The 19,243-nt window shown below is 40.0% G+C and overlaps 1 protein-coding gene across 2 annotated transcripts in view; it reads left to right on the top strand.

The window, feature by feature from the left end:
* The first annotated feature begins 1,889 nt into the window (after positions 1-1,889).
* SUCLG2 (succinate-CoA ligase GDP-forming subunit beta) overlaps positions 1,890-19,243 on the top strand; it is a 109,191-nt gene continuing 91,837 nt past the window's right edge. The window contains exon 1 of one of the 2 annotated variants that reach the window (XM_058845080.1): positions 1,890-2,282. In XM_058845080.1, coding sequence (XP_058701063.1) covers positions 1,905-2,282 — 378 coding nt within the window. In that variant the 5' untranslated portion in view covers positions 1,890-1,904. The remainder of the gene's footprint in view (positions 2,283-19,243) is intronic. The other variant, XM_058845081.1, reaches the window with a different exon arrangement.

The raw sequence follows: 19,243 nt of genomic DNA, 5'->3' as shown, positions 1-19,243 counted from the left end.
AGACAGCCATAATAGTCTGTATGAATAGGGAACGCTGTGCTTACTGAACCACAGTCATGAAACTAAAAATGAAATTATAGTTCCTCCATCATAATACCTAAGTCAGTATATAATATTCTGAAAGAACAAGCACACAGTAATACCTGGGTTAATACTGGTACCATACATTATTGCTCAATGCTATCAAAAAATAGCATCTCCAGATTCTTTATTGAAACATATTACATTACTTAAATTGTCATGACAAAGACAAAAGTGTTCAATTTCAGACTTTTCTAGCACCTCAGTTTTTATGAAATTGCAGATTTTTTTCTCTATTAGACGTATAATTTATTTGTTGATTAAATTCCAATAAAGGAGTTGTTCAGTCCCGATTTTTTAAAAAACACATTTGGGAGTGTAAGTTCTAAGCCCTGACAGGAGCAGTTTCCTTTGTTCCCATTCACATCCTAGACTGGAAGATAGGGATTTAAGTGTTTATCCAACTATTTCATCATAAACCACTGAATAAATAATGTTCAGCATAAATAATGCCTCCATATAGTGCTAACTCTGCATGCTTCAATACAGGTGAATTTAATATGAACTGTTGTAAAATTGCAAGGGTATCTCAGCCACCACTCAATTTTAGCTTTTTTTTTTTTTTTAACCATGATTGTAAATGGACAATTTGTGTGAGCTATTTGGTTAACTGTCTATTACTCATAGGTGGATTATCCAAAGTGTGCACTAGACAGAAACAGATAAGGAAATACCCTACAGTGGCATATAGAGAGTGTATCTGTAAAGAGCAGGCCATCTGAGTGTTGAGTTTGCTTCAGACTGTAGACCTGATACACCTGTGTCCACACCAGCCCCAAAGTCATTCCTGCTGGATGGAACAATTTGCACAAATCTGGCTTCTTGGGCTCACTTCCATGAACCCTCTGCTCAGACTGTGAACTTGTGTCAGATTCTAAGTCCATGTGATGGACATAAAGTTACCGGGGCTCTGCTCTTCTGCTGAGTGGGTCTGGGTTTGGTGTCTCAGGTTTGGCATTAACTCACAGGTTTCACAGGATCATTTAGGTTGGAACAGACCACTGAGATATTCAAGTCCGATCAGTGACCACTTTGTCAAACAGACCACAGCACCAAGTGCCACATCCAGTCCTTTGTTAAAAACCTCCAGGGATGGTGACTCCACCGCTAACCTGGGCAGCTGATTCTAATGTCCAACAACCCTTTCTGTGAAAAAATTCCTCCTAATGTTCAACCTGACATTGACAATTTCATCTGTGGATTAAAAACAGGGGCGTTTGGTGGAGATTAAAGTGCCTATCCAGTCAGCTGGATCCCAGCAGGCCTTATTAGGGTTTATTAGCTTGGGTTAATTTGGTATTTCCTAATAAAAACCAAAAGACGTTTTAGTCGTGAAAAAAGAAGTCAGAACAGCCTCCAGCAGTTCAAGGCTGGCACCTCACACTTCCCAGCCCTCCACTCATCGCTGCCTGTGTGTTCCCAGGCGCTGCCTTCTCCACAGAGCCCTTCCCTGCTCTGGTTACCGCACTGAGCCCCAGTCCCAAACCCGGCCCTGCTGGGCACAGTCATCTCAAACACACTTCCATGGGATCACTGAATGGGTCAGGCCTGGACGGACCACAGTGGTTCCTCTGGTCCAACCTCCCTGCCCAAGCCGAGTCATCCCAGAGCACAGGGCACAGGATCGTGTCCAGACATCCCTGGAGCATCTCCAGCGAGGGAGACTCCACAGCCTCCCTGGGCAATCTGCTCCCGTGATAGGCACAGCGAGCAATTTCTTCATGTCCAGGCAGAACTTCCTTCTGTCCATTGTGCCTTTGCCCTGACGCTGCGCATCACCGAGCAGAGCCTTGTCCATCTTCTTCAAACATTTACAGGGGTTTATGATGTTACACATTAACGACATCCCCTCTCAGCCGTCTCTTCTCGAGGCTGAACAGGCACAACTCCTTCGGCCTTTGCTCGTCACAGAGATAACGCACTCACACGGGCCCTTACCCGGCCCCACAGCCCGGGGGTCCCGCAGCCCCTCACGGCGCACCCCGCTCCCGCAGCCCCTCACGGCGCATCCCGCTCCCGGGGCCCCTCACAGCGCATCCCGCTCCCGGGGCCCCGCCCGGCCCCTCTCCGCCTCCGCCGGGGCTTCCGCCCGGGGCAGGGCGGGGACAGCGGCGAAGATGGCGGCGCCCTTGGCCGGGCAGGCGGGGGCCGTGCTGCGGGACCTGGCCCTGCGATCCGCCCGCCTGCGGGGCCCATTCCCGGTGAGTGAGCGAGCCCGGGCCGCGCCCCGCCGTCCCTGCTGCCGGCAGCCTCCGCCCCGCCCGCTGTGCCCGCCCGAGCCCCGCGGCCGTGCCTGGCGGCGGGAGGAACCTTTCTCCTCCCGCTGGCTGCGGCTGCTCGGGCTGCAGGATGCGGCCAGCCCGCAGCCCCGGCGCTTGCGGGGTCGGGGCGAAGCTGGACAGAGCAAAGCTGACCGGGAGCGGCCGCTCCGAGCGCCTTGCTCCCCCCACAGCTGACAGAACTGTGAATTATTTCGGCAGCAGAGCTGGGTGATGCTGTGCGCGCAGTGATCGCGTTTGTCTGAACACGTCTCGGGTGGCAGAAGCGCGTTGGTTTGGCTCAGTGCGGCTGGCTGAGGTCAGCCTGAAGATGCCTGGTTGTGCTCTCCTGAGGAAATCGATCCCAGCTCGCGATTCCCGGTGGTGCTGAACCTCAGCAGGGCGATGGGAAAGGGTAGATGAGCCTCTTGGAAGGGCTCAGGGGCTCTCTTGAGGTGTAGCAGGAGTTCATTATTCACCTCGACAAGCAGCCATGCCGTGGTAAAATGAGATACGCACATTTTAGACAGCCCTCGTGCCTTTGGCAACCAACTCTGTTACTTTACCTTTTCATCGTGAGCAGCTGCATGAGAATCTTAACTTTGGTCCACACTTCTGAGCATAAGTGTTTCCCCTGAAGCAAAAGCCCCTGGGGCAAACAAAGCCTGTTTGTGTCCAGTTCTCTCTGCAGGTGCCTGTGCTGGGGATGCTCCTGGCTGCAGGTGCAGGGCTGTGTGCAGGGGCTGTGGGGTAAAAGGTGGTGTTGGTGCTGAGCTGGTGTTGCACAACTGCTGCTGTGAGGTTTATCTTTTACCCTGAAGGAAGTTACCCTCCTCGGTTGTAAATCTGCAATCTTTCATGCCCAACTTTCCTATCTGAATGCTGGGTACAGTATTTGAGAACTCAGTGCAGTTGATTTGTTGAATTAGCATTCGTCCATTTCATGTATACATGCATAAACAGGGAGACGGTGTGGATGTACACACCCAATGACATCTATATACATCCATTTATCTGTATATATGCAGATTTAATCTCAGTGTGGAAGGGCAATGCTGTCAGTCACAATGTTTGGGGAATATTCATTGTGTGTTTGACGATGTGTTCCTGCCATCAAGGCTTAGGTGAATCTGATCCTCCAGTAAGGAATTTGGAGGTAACATCCCTGTTCTTTTAGGGCTGCGATACGGAGAGTTTGGAAAGGCTGGAGTATGGAGCATTGTCTAAAAAGAATCATTCTGGTGTGAACTTAGAAGGTATTCTGGTTGAGCTGCTTTGGTTGTTTTCAAGCCCTGTCTCTATCTGGTGCTGCAGTGAGGATTTGAGATGCAGGTGAAAGTTAGGAGCTCATGCTCTATTCTGTCTTCTCTCAAAGCATGGAAGCACTCTGTGAATTACCTCACTGAAATAACTGGGTATCAGCTCAGATTCTCAAGAGTATTCTTAAGATATCAAGGTAGCTAACTTTAAAAAAAAAAAAACAAACCAGGTTTTTTGTGCATTATTTTAGATACAATAGAGATGCTGAACTTGTATTATGAATCACATTTTTTTATTCTGTATCTGAACTCTGCCAGATACTGAGAGCATCTCCCAAGATCTGTGCTTTCCAAGTAGGCTATTCTCAAGAACCACATCAATACTGTAAAACAAATCAAGTCCTTAATTTCAAAGCAAACCATTTTCCTTTAAAAAGGTCCTCAGTTTTGCAGTATTGCATAATAGAATTCCCATCTAAACAGTCTCCCAATCTTCCACTGTCTCACACTTTGAGCCACAAATAAGTTGATCAGCCAGGGTCTGGATTTCTGTGCTACAAAATAGGATAAAGGATCTGAGAGTAAGAGTTCGTCCATTGAAGGTTTTTCTTATTTGTATCATTCATTCTGTTGCTCAGATGAGAAGTTACACTGTTACTTTATTTAGCATAAACCACCAAAGTCTGTCCTCAAAGCCCATCACAGTGTTTCTTTCACAGATGAGGGTCTTCCATATGGTGCGAATGTGATCAAGAAATATCAGTCTTATACTTTGTTGTTTTGGTAACCCTGTGTGAGATTTAGAATCTTTCCTCATAACTCTTATGACTTACTGTTGGAGTTTCTACACTTTCTTGCAAAATTTCATCTTATTATAAAACTGTAGCTGTGAAATTTGGTTGTATGCTGTCATTGTAATCTGCACACATTTTCCTGTGTAGCTTCATTTTAGGGGTGGAGTAAATGGTAGTTGATCCTATCACATGAAATTATTTTATCATCCTTTTGCTTTCCCTTTACTTTTTTTATAACCCTTAAACATTTTTTACTCCTTTTGCTGTTTATACTTTTTGTGCTGCTGGAGTTTTAAATCTGACCAAGTGTTTCAAGAAGATAAAAGATAGATTTGAGTTGTTTGCAGTGCATGTGGACAGGAGCATTCAGGCCTGCTCTTGCTGGAGCAATATTTGTAAAGAGCTGTGACAAACGCTCCGGGGACCACTCGGCAGCAGAATTCAATCTTGTTGGCTGGCAACAAATAGGCTCCATTGAAGGCTGTTTATTTGAATGGGAGTTGGATTGGGCCTTTTGGGAGAATGCTGTGTTTTCAAAATAGCTTCAGATGCAGTGAAATTCAGCAATGAATATAAATGAGGAACAATTAAATCAGAATCACAAAAAAAAAAAAAATAAATGCTTAAGGTAAGTCTCCAGTATTCTAATTGAGTGAGGAGGTTGGTTTGTGCATTATGAGCCCTATCCCAGCCTTCAAAATGGGCCTCAGTCCTGCCAGAACACATCCATATTCCATATGCATTGAAAATATTAAAAGAAACAAAAAAGTAAAAAAAAAAAGAGGGAAAGATTAAATTAAGCAATATTTCTGTTATAAAATATGCTAGAATCTATAGATGTTGCAAATGGGGAACTGCAGGCTTGCTCACTGCAGATGACTTCAGTTCCTAGACTTGTATATCTACAAAACCTCATTAATGAGGTTGAGCAGAAAAAATTCTGCTTTTTCTAAGAAGCTATCAGCAGTGATATCTGATCTTCCATGCGACACAAAACGTTACTGAAATATCTTTTCAATTCATGGCTTCAGAAGCTACTTTCACGTTGAATTCTTCTTTTTTTTCTTAGTTTTCTTTGGTGTTCTTGAAAATTTCTTTGGACTGCTTCCCTATTTGGCTTTTCCTGGTTGGCAGTTTTGCTATATTTTCAAGGTTTTACATTTAGAGGCAGGAAATACATGAGCCTACAGACTTTCACAAACAGCTTTTTCTACAGGCACCTCATCCAAATGACAGGAAAGCCCTCTTCAAACTCTAGACAAAACTGAAATGCCAAAGTGGAGCAGATGTTTGGCCCACTCCTCCCCGGCAGTTCCATTAAACACATGGTTATTGAATCCTATTTTGAGATGAAAGAAGGAAATGAAAACATAAATATAACCTCAGACTATGATTTTTTTTTTATTATTTTTTTTCCCCAGTTAGTTTTATACAAGTGGAACTTCTACCTTGGGAGCAATCTGGCTCTGACACAGATACTCACAGCTCTGCCTTGAAGTAGAAAAGCTGCACTTTGCTGCATTGATTTACCTTCCTTTGTACCTCATGGAGGTATAATCAGGGGATGAGGCTAATTAGCCTTCATGAATATGACATTAGATGGAGAATTAGCCACACCCGTGGCTCTGAATGAATAAATGAATCCTTCCTCACCCTCCATCTGAACTCCCAACCAGTTTACCCAGAGACTGCTTCCATTCCTTGGGTATGTTTAGGATTGGTCAAAGCTTTTTTATGTAAAAGTGGGTAGGTTTTTTTCATTGATTTGCCTCCTGGGGCACTAGATAAAGTGTCAATAGACAAACTGTGTTTTCTTTACAGTTATCTGAGTGATTGTTTCCTCCTATTTTTCTCTGGAAATGTCAGTGTGTGTGGTAATTTTCTTTTTTTTTTTTTTTTTTAAGTCATCTTTCATTTGGTCTATCTGGCTGATGACTGCCAGCAGGGATTTTATGAGAAATGTGTGAGGCTACTGAGATCCTTTTGGGAATACAGAGGAGTGAGATGAAGACTGTCTTGGTTTGAAAAGATAGGTGTCTGCTAAGGAAGGTAGAAACTGCCCTTGAAATGGAAAAAAAATGTAAACCACCCCCCTGCTCTGAATTATTATAATCTTGAAATCAAGGGGCTCTCAGGCAAAGATGTGGGAGTAGGAATAACAGTTCTTTAGTATGAAAATTAAAATAAAAATGCAGCAGGACAAAAAAAATCCCAAAAAACCCCATTCCACTGACAGAGTCAGAATACGACCTGACGCCCTGTTGGTCAGGGTGTTGGTAGCAGTCTGATTAAGTGGTGGCTGCAGTAGTCCTGGAGTGACAGATGTGGCTCTGTTAAAGCAATGATCCTGTAGAAGGGTGTAGTTTTCCTCTGAAGGTCCAGTGGTGTAGATGGGTCTGGTCTTCCTCTGGGAATCCACTGGAGAAAGGCTGCCTGTGGTGTTCCCAGTCTCCGGCTATATCCAGGTGGGAATGCTGGGCTCCTCCCTCCGGGTGGAGCATCTCACAATGGGATTATGTAATTTTATCAGTTCTGCAGTGAGACTCAATGGCCCATAACAGAAGATATCCCCCTGAGAGATGGACCATGGGAGAGATGAAGAGCACTGCCCTTCCTGATTCTAACAGATGGTTATAGAATACGTACTTTTGGTTACATCTTGCATTGCAACCCAAGACAAAGGCTTAGACACAGCTGGGGTATAGTTGTTTCTTAGAAGTAGTTAATTTCTCTGGTATTTTATCCTTTCTCTTGTTTGGAAGGTTCATTTTTTAAAAAAAATGGGTAATGTCTTCATTTAGTGCTTAGAGATGAGGTCGTCTCCTTCCCTGTGTTGGGGACTCACTTGTTCCAAGGTGATTTAAGCTCAACTGATAATTTTTATTGTTGGCCACACCTGTAGTGAGTAGCTCAGCTCATTGTTGCCTTGGCCAGTCTAGTTTTTCTGTGCATATTTGTGACTGTGATTATCATCTACAGCTTTGAGCATATACTTGGAGGATTTTGTCCAGAAAATTTCCTCCTCTAGTGCTCTAAAAGCAGTTTCTAACCATCTGTGACTCGGCTTATTTCTTCCATTGCACTTCAGTAAAAGACAAGACAGAGAATTCATATTACCTGTCCAGCTGCATATGACAGTAACTTTGGAACTGGTAATTAAACATTGATCCATGATTAGTAGCTGGCTATTAATTTTATTTTAACTGGGTAACAGCAGGAGTTGGTATGAAACAAATAGGAGTTAAGATTGACTATTGTGAAAAATTTCTTAGTAGTAGAGTTTTCTGTGCTGCTGAATTCTTTGTTGCATGAGTGAGACTTAAAACAGATTCTGAACTGCAAGCTGAAGCTATCCTTTAATGTGGTAATGAAAATGAAAACCCTAGACTGGTGTTGTAGTTTGTTTGTGACATTATGCTGATGGTGATGTTTTTGTATAATTAGTGGCTAAATGTTAACTGTGAAGGAATTTAAAGACTTGCTATTTTTCCACTTACTTGTTGGAACATCTTTTTTAGTTCTTCAGTCAACAATTTATACTGATAGCACAAAATATATTCAACAAATGCAACTTCTGTTGTGTTCAAAATTTGCTGCTTTGAGCAGATTTGCTCATGAGCTTTTTTTCTTCCTGTCCTCTCTCTGGTCTCTTTAACTGTTCATTGGTTTCCCTAAACTATAAGAGTCTGTATCCCAAAATTGAATTAAAATTTATTTTAATTCTGTGATGATCTGAGAGTTTATAAGCTTTCTTATAATATAATTTGACCCCAAAATCATAAAGCTGTAGGCACTCAAAACCCCGTTGGGCTTGAATGTGGGCTGGGGTATTTGTATTTAACTCAAAAACTGTTTCCTTTAAGAAAAGACTTTTAAACATATTTTATGATACGTTATTATTCATTTGTGTTTACTTACCTTGCACATGGGTAGTACATGGTGACAGATCAGTTTCTGTCTACCCTGTTTGCCTTTAATTGATAGAATCACAGTCTGGGTTGGGTTGGAGTCTGGGCAATGTAAGCTGTGAGGAACTGCCTCAGTTTGTGTCAGGAGGAGAGAGATTCACTCATACTGTAGTTTACTTTTGATGTCTTAACTCTTGTCCACCTAAATTCTTCATGAGATGCAAAAGTTTTGTAAGAATTGTCAGAAAGAATGAAAAAGTAAGTGAGGTTTTTGATCGTGTTTGGTAGGTTTGCCTGCTTGTCCAAGACTTTTGACTGGAAAACATGAAGCTGCAAATTAAAAACCAGACACAGATTACTAATGGAACCCTGCATCATCTTTTGATATCTTCCTCTGAAGCATCTGTGGACAAAAGGACAGTTTAATTTGACATCTGCTAATTTCATGGCAGCCAAGAAAGCAGTTACTGCCTTGTGTAAAAAAAAGAAAAAAGAGTTGTTCATACAGAGGATTGGCATAAAAATGTCAGGGAAATTCCAATTATTGGAGGAGTTCTGTGTGCCACTTGTACATAACACAGATGGGTATAGGTAAAACATAGAGCTATTCATGATAATTAAAGATGAAAAGCCTATTAAAAGGAACTGTATCCTTTTTATTGTCAATATAGTACTTGCTAAGGTCTGAAGATGGCATAAAAATGTATTTTTCCTTAAATTTCCTATCATCTTCAATTTTGTCACTCCAAACACACTGGAAACTAAATCTATTTAATTGAATTCTTTCACGCAGAGTTTCAGTCTAGATTTGTTTTTCAGTTAAATGGCTCAGATTAAAATAGTCTAAAGTAACACCATAAATTTTGGAAGTAGAGGAACAGATATTCAGAGCTTGCTTTAAACATGATGTGAGATGATTGAACATGAGTCCAGATCAGCTGGAGTGCTGGAGCTCCATCTAGGGAGGGTTGATGACCCTGCTGAGAACCCACGGGTCAGGATTTGTTGGCACACTGACATCACTGACAGGGTTATTGTACATTTCTGCTGCAGGCACCTTGTTCAGCAAGAACCAGATGAAGCTGCAGACAACTGAGGAAGCCTCAGTCAGCAGGTCCTGGTCCTCACGGAGGGCTTCATTGCCTCCAGGTTCTGCTGGAGTGACAGCACAGCAGGGAACACATAATCAAGAGTTGCAGGAGGTTTCTGGAGAGCTCAGATAACAGCTTCCAAATGCAGATGTCTGAGGAGCTGACAAGAGGAGTCACTATGGAACCTCACATGTGGGAACAAGAACTGGTCAGGGCACTGGCAGCTCCCTCTGGGGAGAAGCTGAAGGAAGAACAGTGGCTGTTGTTTATTTCTAATGTTTATTTCTGCATACAGCATGGGCTGCAGTAAGACACAAGAAACAAGGCTGGGCATAGTCCCAATTTCCTTAACCAAGGGAGTAATGCCATCATCCTTTGGGCTTAGAAGTGCTGTTTCATTGGATTAAAGTTTACCTTGCACTCCCTCCATACAGTCAGAAATGTTGAAATCTGCTTTAAGGTCAAAAAGCTCATCATCTTTGAAGATGATGAGATGATGCTTCTTGTAGTGTCCTAAGCTTGCTTGGAAATTTGAGAATGGCAGCAGAGTGAATTTATATAAATAAGTATAAACAGTCGAGAAATATTAATAAAGAAATTACCTGCAAAGGAAGGAAAAATATTCTTAATGTTTGACTTCTTATTAGTGGCTGACTTTCGCTGATTATTCTGGGTAGTTTCTGGTTTTCCCCCCAGCTCTGCCCAAGTAGCTGAAGACTCTCTGCCTCTCATATCTTTGTCTCTTAGAGTTTGCTTCCTGTCAGTCTAAATCAAATGGTCTAATTAAAACCAAGACTTATTAGCAATAAAGGATGTGAAGCATTCAGATTGATACAAAAAATGGGTACCAGTATTTTGTTTTCTTGCTGCTTCCAGGAAAGAAATTGGTCCAGACCATTCTGGACTGGTTTAATAAATCAGATATGATTTAGGCATGCAGTGAAACTGTTTCTGTAGATACTTTTCTGTATCTTTACTTTACTACCGTGGGCATTTGCATTTTTGTTGCTTGGAAGTGTTATGTTGCTTAGTGCTCAAAGACATATTCTGTGATGACATAGTTGAGTAGCATGGAAATTATCATGATTTGACTTCAATATTAAAGAACTGGAACAAAAAACCTGTGATTATGTTTCATATTTCCTTCTCTGTGATGAAAAATGGAGCTCAAACTGTCTAAATTGGCATTTTATCGGTGTTTTTCTTAAAATATCAGCAACTTCTAACACTTGAAAAAGCATTCTTCTAGGGTATGGTAGGCGTGAAACATTTCTTTGATAGATATGATTACTTGAGATATGAATGCAGAAACATTTCTGTTCATCTTATTGAATATGCTTTGAGTTTTGTAACAATTTAGGAAGCTGAATTTGCATGCAGGAAAGAAAAAATTGATAGAGGCTACTTTGTCTCATGTTTGGTGGTAGAATAGTTTTAGAATTATTTTTTCCTGGCTATGTTTATTATTTAGAGCATTTCTTCATAGTTGCATAAAAATATCATTTTAATCTTGTAAAAAATTAGGAAATTAAACACTTTTATAAGATCAGAGCAAAAATATAAAATTTCCCCTCAAGATACTAGAAAGAATATTTCTGATTTATGTGGAGATGTCTTATTTCACTTTTTGAATGTGTTGTGCATATCACCAACAATCTTCCTTCATTTTCCAAGGCAGGAAATGTGTTACAGCATTTTCTGCAACTGATTATGCTGTTGTGTATGGTAGTGAGTTTATTTTCATCAGATACTTCAAAGCCTTACTTTTTAGGTCAGAAAAGTATGCTTCTCTTAAAGCTTTGAAGTTCAAAATAAGCAAAATGAACATAATTTGACTAAAATTAATTACTAATGCAAAGCAGAACTTCTGATGGGGAGAACATTGACAAAAAATAAAAAAAATAAAGAAATTGAATCTGGGAATTCATATTCTTCCTTTGCCCAAGCAAAGGCTTTGAAAATCGATTCCAGAGGTGTAAAGCTTCTGTAGACATCCTTGCTCTTTGGGCATATGTGGATGTACAATAAGTCATTTTAATACTTAATGTTTAATTAGGCTGAAATTCGATTTAGGAATGCAAGGAAAGAATATTTTGCCAACAATTTCTGCAGTAAGGACAGAAGGCATCGTTTGGCTCTCTGAATGGACTGGCAGCTCGGTGTTTGGGCAACCAGCTTGGTTTTCTGACATCCTGTTTGTGATGTGACCTTCTGCATGTTGTTTGTTGTTTTCATGTAATCCCACAGAATAAGGGACATGCCCTGTTTCAGGGTTTTTGGAAGCTGCTAATGGTTCACTGTTCTGGTGAAGGTTTATGTCCTTCAGGGTTGGGGTGTGCTCAGCCCTGCTCAGGAAGCCTGTCCACACTAACCAAAATGCATCCCAGAACTTCTCACGGTCACGAGGGTGCTTCCACTTAATTTGCAGAAATTTTATTTTGCTGATTGCATATAAATAGAGTCCTGAATACTCCCCTGTGTGGGCAGCAGGATGCAGTTGTCAGGGATTTGGTGATGTCCTACTTTATTTGGAGGTCAGTCTGTAACAACCTGACTGAAACAGCTGCTGAACAAGGTGTGGGAAATGAAGAAAGGGAGGTCAGGGTCTTACTGTTCAAGAGGACACTTTTCTCCCCCTCTCCTCTTTTACTTTTGAGGACTGTAGTCCTCACAAACCCATACATGCAGGCACCCAGAAGGATCGTCCAGGTGATGACTGCTAGGATCTGCCTTGTAGAGCACAAGGATGTGGGCTCAGATACTGGTTTTGTGAGATAAGGAGAATAAGGATGACAGAAGGAGCTCAAGTCTGACCCTGTGCATGTTCCTGATAGTTTACAATGGAGCTTAGTGGGTAGGAGAGTGTATTTACAGAATAGCTGTCAAAATCCCTGAGTGTAAGCAAGCTGTAAATAAGTCTATAAAGTGTAATCGTTACTGGAGACTTTAAATCTGCAATGAGTGAAGGACTTGCTTCAAGTTCATTCTTGTGTCTTCCTTGCATGAGAAGTAAACAGAAGGATAAAAGCTGACTTTGTACATATATAGGCACACTGGAAGATAGAAAGGCACATTGGAAGAGAATTGTGTAGTTTCATTTGTGTTTTCTGGAGCTAATGAGCCGGCTGAGCCCTGCCGTGGAAGGCATCACACCGCGCTCCATGGTGTGCAGGAGAGGGCAGAGGTAAAGCAGGGACCAGTCAGTTTGCAATCAGATTATAGATTATAGAAGCATGAGGAGGAGTACAAGATCAAGTGAAAAGAACATAGTAGGGCAGGCATTCAGAAACCCTTGAAGTAAAAGGGTTTCTTGCAGTAGGCAGTGAGCAGGAACATTCAGAACTGGTGAGGGAGTCATCACATTTTGTGAAGAATGCAGTCAGGATTTGCAGTCCTACTTCCACCCTGAGAACATTTACTATCCTCACCATTTCATCTGCAATGCTGTGAAATATCCAAGACACAACTGAGGTGTTTCTAAAACTTTGTGGTTATGTGCATATTGCTATGGTTTTGTTTGAAGGAAAAGGTTCATAAATAGATACTGTTCTATTTTTTTAATCCAATCCTTAAGGTTTTGTAATCTAAATTTCAGAATTGTGAAAGAGATGGGTGCTGTCTTCTGAAATCCTCTTCTGTTTCTGTGACATTTATTAAAGCACAGCAAAATTTTACTGTTTGCTGTTAAAGCTGCTGTGGAAAGATTTAGAAGGTGGGCTTTAATGAAAGAGATAAATAAAGTAAAGAAAGCCTCACCAGCATCCAGCCACTTCAGAAATGATGGACAAACTCCTGATGTTTCTCTTTCCCAGCTGAGGCATTTCACTACTGAGAGGAAAGAAAGCACTGAGTCAAAAATAGAGGGATGTTGAAGTATCATTATATGTTTCCTAATAAGTATTGATTAATATGTCATTGCAGATTAACATATCTTTTAGTGACAGGGAACATTGTTTTAAAGGTGGAAGAGGTAAATCGTCATGAATATTTAATATATTTACTAATGAATTAATTTTGAGGTAGTGGGTAGCAAATCAAATGTTTAAATGCCCCCAGTAATGGTGGAATTTTAATTTTAATGTTAAAAAACTTTAATATTTTTAGATTCAATTACCTTGAAAAGTTGGCAGTTCAGCTAGTGAGCGAGTTTTGGGAAGGTTCTCCCACTTCAGTGAGCAAATCGGGGGAGTTTGATTCATGACTTGACTTTGGGGTCAAATCCAGTAGGCTTATTTCTTTAGTTAAATCATTCACTTTCCCAGGTTAATTTTAACATTCTGGGTAGGCTGTTCAGGTTGAGGCTGAAACTGTTCTTTTTATAATTGGTTTCTGCAGGATCTCGCTACTTTGAACTGTCCTGTATTACACAAAAATGTCAGACCTACCTACTCTGCCTAGAAGTGTTCCCTGCTGTAGTCCCTTGTGTCTGTATTTTCTTTTGAAAAGCAGAAATGTGGCTTATATGGCTATATGATGTAGAGGAGATTTTATAGGTGTTTATTTGATAGAAATTTCTGTTCATTTCTGTGGTATTATTGAAATAAAACTCCTTTGGTAAAACTGAAATTCGAAGTAGAACTTAATATTGTTTCTCATTTAAATTGTGTATGAATAAATGATTACAAATTGACAGATATTGCTTGTAGTGATTCCTTTCTTGAGTGAAAAACCAATTTCTATTTCCTTCTTAATTTAGGAACTTAAAATTATTAAGAGAGAAAAAGAGAAACTAGATGCAGCCCCAACACAATCAAAACGAACTATGAATTGAAAATTTAATCACTGCTTTTGTTTCCAGGGCCGTGTTGCATTGCACTAAATCTGCAGATGAGCCAGCTTTTACATGGGATTTATTAACAACAGAGATACTGCAGGTGGTTTTGTGGGAAATGCAAAGTTCTCCAGTTTCCCTCTGGCATTGCACACCAGGTGGGCACAGTCCTGTGTCCAGGAGCACCCAAATCCCTGGGGTGAATTCCCAGGTGTAGTGATGCCTTAGGATTTTAGCTTTTATATTTTTCATGTATTTGTAATGGTGCAGTACTCTAAACTCCACACACAGTGTCAGCTACTGCTTCCCCACTTCGGTCAGACACAGCGATTCCTCTCCAGGCCTGGCAGTCAAGGACACCTCACTGCCTCAGGCCCCAGAGATGGAAACAAAAGGGAGTTGGGGGAGAGCAAATTTGGGATTAATGAGGTCATTACCTGAAGCTGTAGTTGGAAGATGAACCCCCAGTATCCAAAGGGACCAGGAAAACCCATGACCCGTGGTCCATTTTGGGTGCAGTCCCTGGGGGAGCTTCATCTGCCTTAAATGTACCTGAAGGCCCTTCAATAAATATAACTGCTTTTTATTCTCTTAATTTTGTCTAGCCTCTGTTTTTAGGTAGTCCCAACAAGATACCAGTAGCAGTAGGTGTTTAGGTCCATGCACTTCTGAGAATTTGTTCCTTTTTCAGAGAGCTCACCCAGAGGATTCGTTTGCTACCCGGATTTTATTATTCCATTAAATAATGTACTATATTTTCTGCTTTAATTTGTTTTGAAATAATTCAGCCATACTTTATAATGCCTTATGGAACTCATCAATATTGCCTATGTATCTGTCTAATGAGAGTTCAGCAAATTAGCATATTCATTAAACAAACAAATTATTGTTCTGTCAGTAATTGGTGACTGCCTGTTTCTCAACAGATGAGTGATGTCAACTGGCATCAATTAGTTTAGTGTGCTTTGTTACCTACAGCTAGGTAATCTGTGGTTGATATCTGTGCTTTATTAGCTTATATTAGAATAATCACTGCTGCCTGGTGATGGGAGAAAAGTAGTTTCTTTTAACTAAAAAGGATGAGATCCCTAAAGATACTTTCTTTAGCTTTTCAGTTAAAATAGCTTCCTTCTCTCAAATTGACATGTTACTGGTTTAACAAAGCTCTTCCCTTTGTTTCTTTCATGTTTGTCACCATCTTTTTTCCTGCTGTGATGCACAGTGTTTCCTCTCTCTGGTTTGCAGTGGCTGCTCTTAAAAAGAATCTTGCAGTGTATGACAGGAGAAATTGGCTTTTCCTTGAACTATTGGAAAGCATTCGGGGGAAGGTTTAACTAATCCCTGGTTTTGATTGCATTAACTAAAACTAAATGGTGATACAAACACTTTAATATAGTAATAAAAAAAAAATCCTGTGATTGTTTCAAGCTAGATTTCTGAATTTCTTCTGGAGTGTTACTGTTGTGGACAGTGAATTGCAGTGATGTGAGTCATTTGGAAGGAGAAATGCTCTTGAGCAGGTAGTTTCATACTGTCTTCCCCAGGCTTGCTTTGCAGCAGGCAGTGCAGTCTCATTTTCAGTAATGAGAGCTTCTGAGCAGAGGTGGTAGCCTGTTTTACTCCTCTGAAGTTTTTAAACTTGGAATACTTAAAATTTATGCTTTCTAAGCTCTTGGCCACCCTCTCAACTGTTTGAATAGAATTTTTTAAACAACTTAACCATAGCAATCCTAATTATAGTAACTGCGAGCTTCTTTTATAAACAAACCTCATTTATTTTTTCTGTATTTTTTGAGTCTATGAAGACAATCATTTAGTTATTTAACAAAGGCATCTTGTTTCAAAGAGTCATAGATGTTAGGAATAGTAGTAATTATCCACCAAAACAGGCAGTCCAGATTTACTAAACAAAAATGTACTTTACATTTTATTTTATGTTGAAGTTAGATTTCAAAAACCTTTGTTGCATGGACAGATCTCACTTATTAGGAAAAGTGAGTATATGGTTCATTGGTATAAAACAGTAAGTTGACCCTGCAGTTTATTGATCAAAATTACTTAGACTTTAAAAAACTGGGAAATGTGATAGTTTTTTTTTTATATTCTGTGTAATCTACTGCTCAAGATATTTTGTGTGCTATATTTTCAGGAATAAATATGGAACTAAAAGGCCCATAGGTGTTAACTAGAGTTTGTGTGTTGGTTTTAATTCAGTTAAAACGAATTCCCATTTGTAGGAATAAATAATGGAACTTTAAAAGGTCTTCAGCTGTACCTGTAGATTTTAAAACCAAATGCTCCAGTTTAAAGCCTGGTGTGCTTATGGTGCTTTGATACAGACTAAAAAACAAACAATTCCTGACTGCTGTGAACAAAAGTATGGAAACCGTTTTTGTTGGGGAAATATTCAAGACTTCCTCCTAAACTAGAACACAGAATCAATTTTATTCCTCATAAATATATCACAGAGGTCTAGACTGAGACTTTGATCATAATGCTGAGTGTTGGATGAGGCTGCTGGACTCTGCTGATCCAAAGGGACCTCGCTGCCATATGGCATCCCAGCTAAAGCAGGCAATTTGGGATATTGATGGAAGGCAGTTTCCTCCATGGCTTTGAAATAGGATGACCTGGATGCTAGCTCCTGCTTTGGAAGATTAAAATTGCTGGTTTGTGGCAACAGGACATTAGTTGGGAAGGACATTTTCTGTCCTGTTTTCCATAATGTGCCCCTAGGTTTGCAGCTTTGGCTTTCTCTGGAGAGAGGGGGATGTGTGGTGTGGCTCGATGGGACAGCTTATAGCCCATCAGCCTTACCATGACTCTTTCCATTTGCTTTTGTGCTTGAAAGACTTGCTTTCCTACAGAGCATAGTTTTGCTTTTTATGACTTACATTTGTGATAAACTTCTGTTTCGTGTGGTGCCATTTTGCTCAAATTTTGTTTCTTGTCAGGTTAACTTACTCATTTTGTGGCCACTGCCAGCAAACTGAAATAAGTGCTTTAGTATGTTTTCAGTGGCCTATGTGGTATATTTTAAGTACATGACCTAATAAATTGTGTCTATGTTTGCAGTGGTTTATATGAGGGTATTCAGTTTAGTTTATTTCTGATGGTTTCTTTTTGAGAGAAACTTCTACATCTTTGTCAATTACAGAGACTGTATGTCAATAAATATAATAAAGGTTTATGCCTCATATTGATGAATGGTCTGCTTTTTCATTACTGTCATCTTTGTGTATCTGCTTTCCTTCATATGTGCTTGGAATTGTATTACAGGTCAGAGTGCACAAATTGAATAAACTGGAATGCTGTAGAATGTGTTGGCTAAGCAAATAGATTTTTTTGGTGACAGACATTTATTTTTGATGACATATATTAAATACATCTCCTTTTAATTTCAGGTACAGAGTACATCTCCTCACCTTCTCAAAAACACCATGGTTTTTCTTCCCAATTGACTTACTTCCAATATAACCATTACAATAAATTCCAAGTTTATAGAACCTGATACTTTATATATTTGACATATAATTTGCATTCATGCAGAGCTAATTTGTGTTGCTAGAGCTGTTTCATTCTGGCACAGGATCTGTGAGCACAGTTACAGCTACTTGGCTTCAGTGGAGCAACAGAGGAGGAAGAAAGAAGTGAGCATTTATTTGACCAACTTTACTGCCAGGTGCTTTTAAGAAATCCATTTTTGTTTTGTGATATTAATACTGGCTTCCATTAACACTGTGAATGAAAAGGGAATTTTGGATATTAAATTGTGTCTTCCTTTTAACAGTCATGCAATAAAATGCATTAAGCTATGCTAATGAAAACAGTAGAGCTGCTCAAATTGTATAGGTGTGTCAAGGGATGTTCAATTATCCTAGAAATTTGCTTAGTGATGGTTTTGTTTTCCTTAATAGGGTTGATTAACACTGGACTCTCTTCTCCAAGCTAGAATTATTTGGCATTTTACAAAAGTAGAGATTTGACCAGGCGAGTCTTACCAAGAGAAAATAAACATTTACATTTAGGGCTTTTTTTAGGGAAATGACCTACACGTGAACACGAATTGATAAGGTGAAATACTTAGTTGTGGGTGGTTAGCCAAGGTAGTTCCATGTGGAATTAGGCATGAAATGTCACTAAATTTTTTAAAATTTGATTATTTTAAGACTAAGAGGCCTTAGTTGTAATAGAGGATATAATTTGAACCTTCAGTTGTTTGTCAGGCTTGACCTTTCAGTTATTCTTTTTGGCAGCTTCCTCATCTACTTCTTACAGAACAAACTTAAGTGATTCTTTCTATTCTGTTTATTCTCTTTTAAAAAGTCAGCCTTGGATGTATTACCAGGGAGGCCAAAGAATGAGAAAACCTTATACTGAGCATATTGGCTCAGGTAAGAAATAATCAGGGACATAATCTGATAAATTTGGATTTACTGATGCTGCTCCTGTTTTGTGCTTATATAAAACATTTCTTTTCGAGCAGAGTTTTGCTGAACTAGTTAACATGAAACTTGCAAACTTCTTGGTGAACATGTTAAGACAGTTTCTTCTGGTTTTATGTGTGTGTGTTTTCTTTTTCCAAAAGCCAGCACTCAAAAGATACCTCCCGGGTCATCTGAAAGATGTTGCACATCAGAGTAGTTAATGCTGCATATATGACATCGATGTCTCTGTTGCAGTGTTTTCTAAATCTCTTTAGGGGGATTTTAGACAGGGGTTTGGTTTTTTGTTTTTGGTTTTTTGCTTACATTGAAGCAAATTTCTGCTAGAAAATGTAGTTCCACTCCTGTTTAACTAAGTTGCTAGTTTTTTAGCCCTTGTTATTTAAGTAATACAATTTTTTTCATGTCATGTGACAGATAAAGAATTGGCAAATGGAACAGTGGAAGAATAATGCAACTGCTCTCCAAATACATTATTTGTGCAGAGCCCTTAGTATTTTATAGAAGGAAACCCACCAAACAAAAAGGTGGTAAATAAGAGGTTATGCAGGTTATATGAAGAATCAATTTTTTCTCAAGTAGTAGTCAATAAACCACAGATACAGTTCTGCAACACCTGACCTTGTTAAGATGGTC

Source organism: Poecile atricapillus, chromosome 9 (assembly GCF_030490865.1).
Source record: "Poecile atricapillus isolate bPoeAtr1 chromosome 9, bPoeAtr1.hap1, whole genome shotgun sequence".
In the NCBI taxonomy this organism is placed as follows: domain Eukaryota; kingdom Metazoa; phylum Chordata; class Aves; order Passeriformes; family Paridae; genus Poecile; species Poecile atricapillus.
This window is presented reverse-complemented; position numbering and strand designations above follow the sequence as displayed.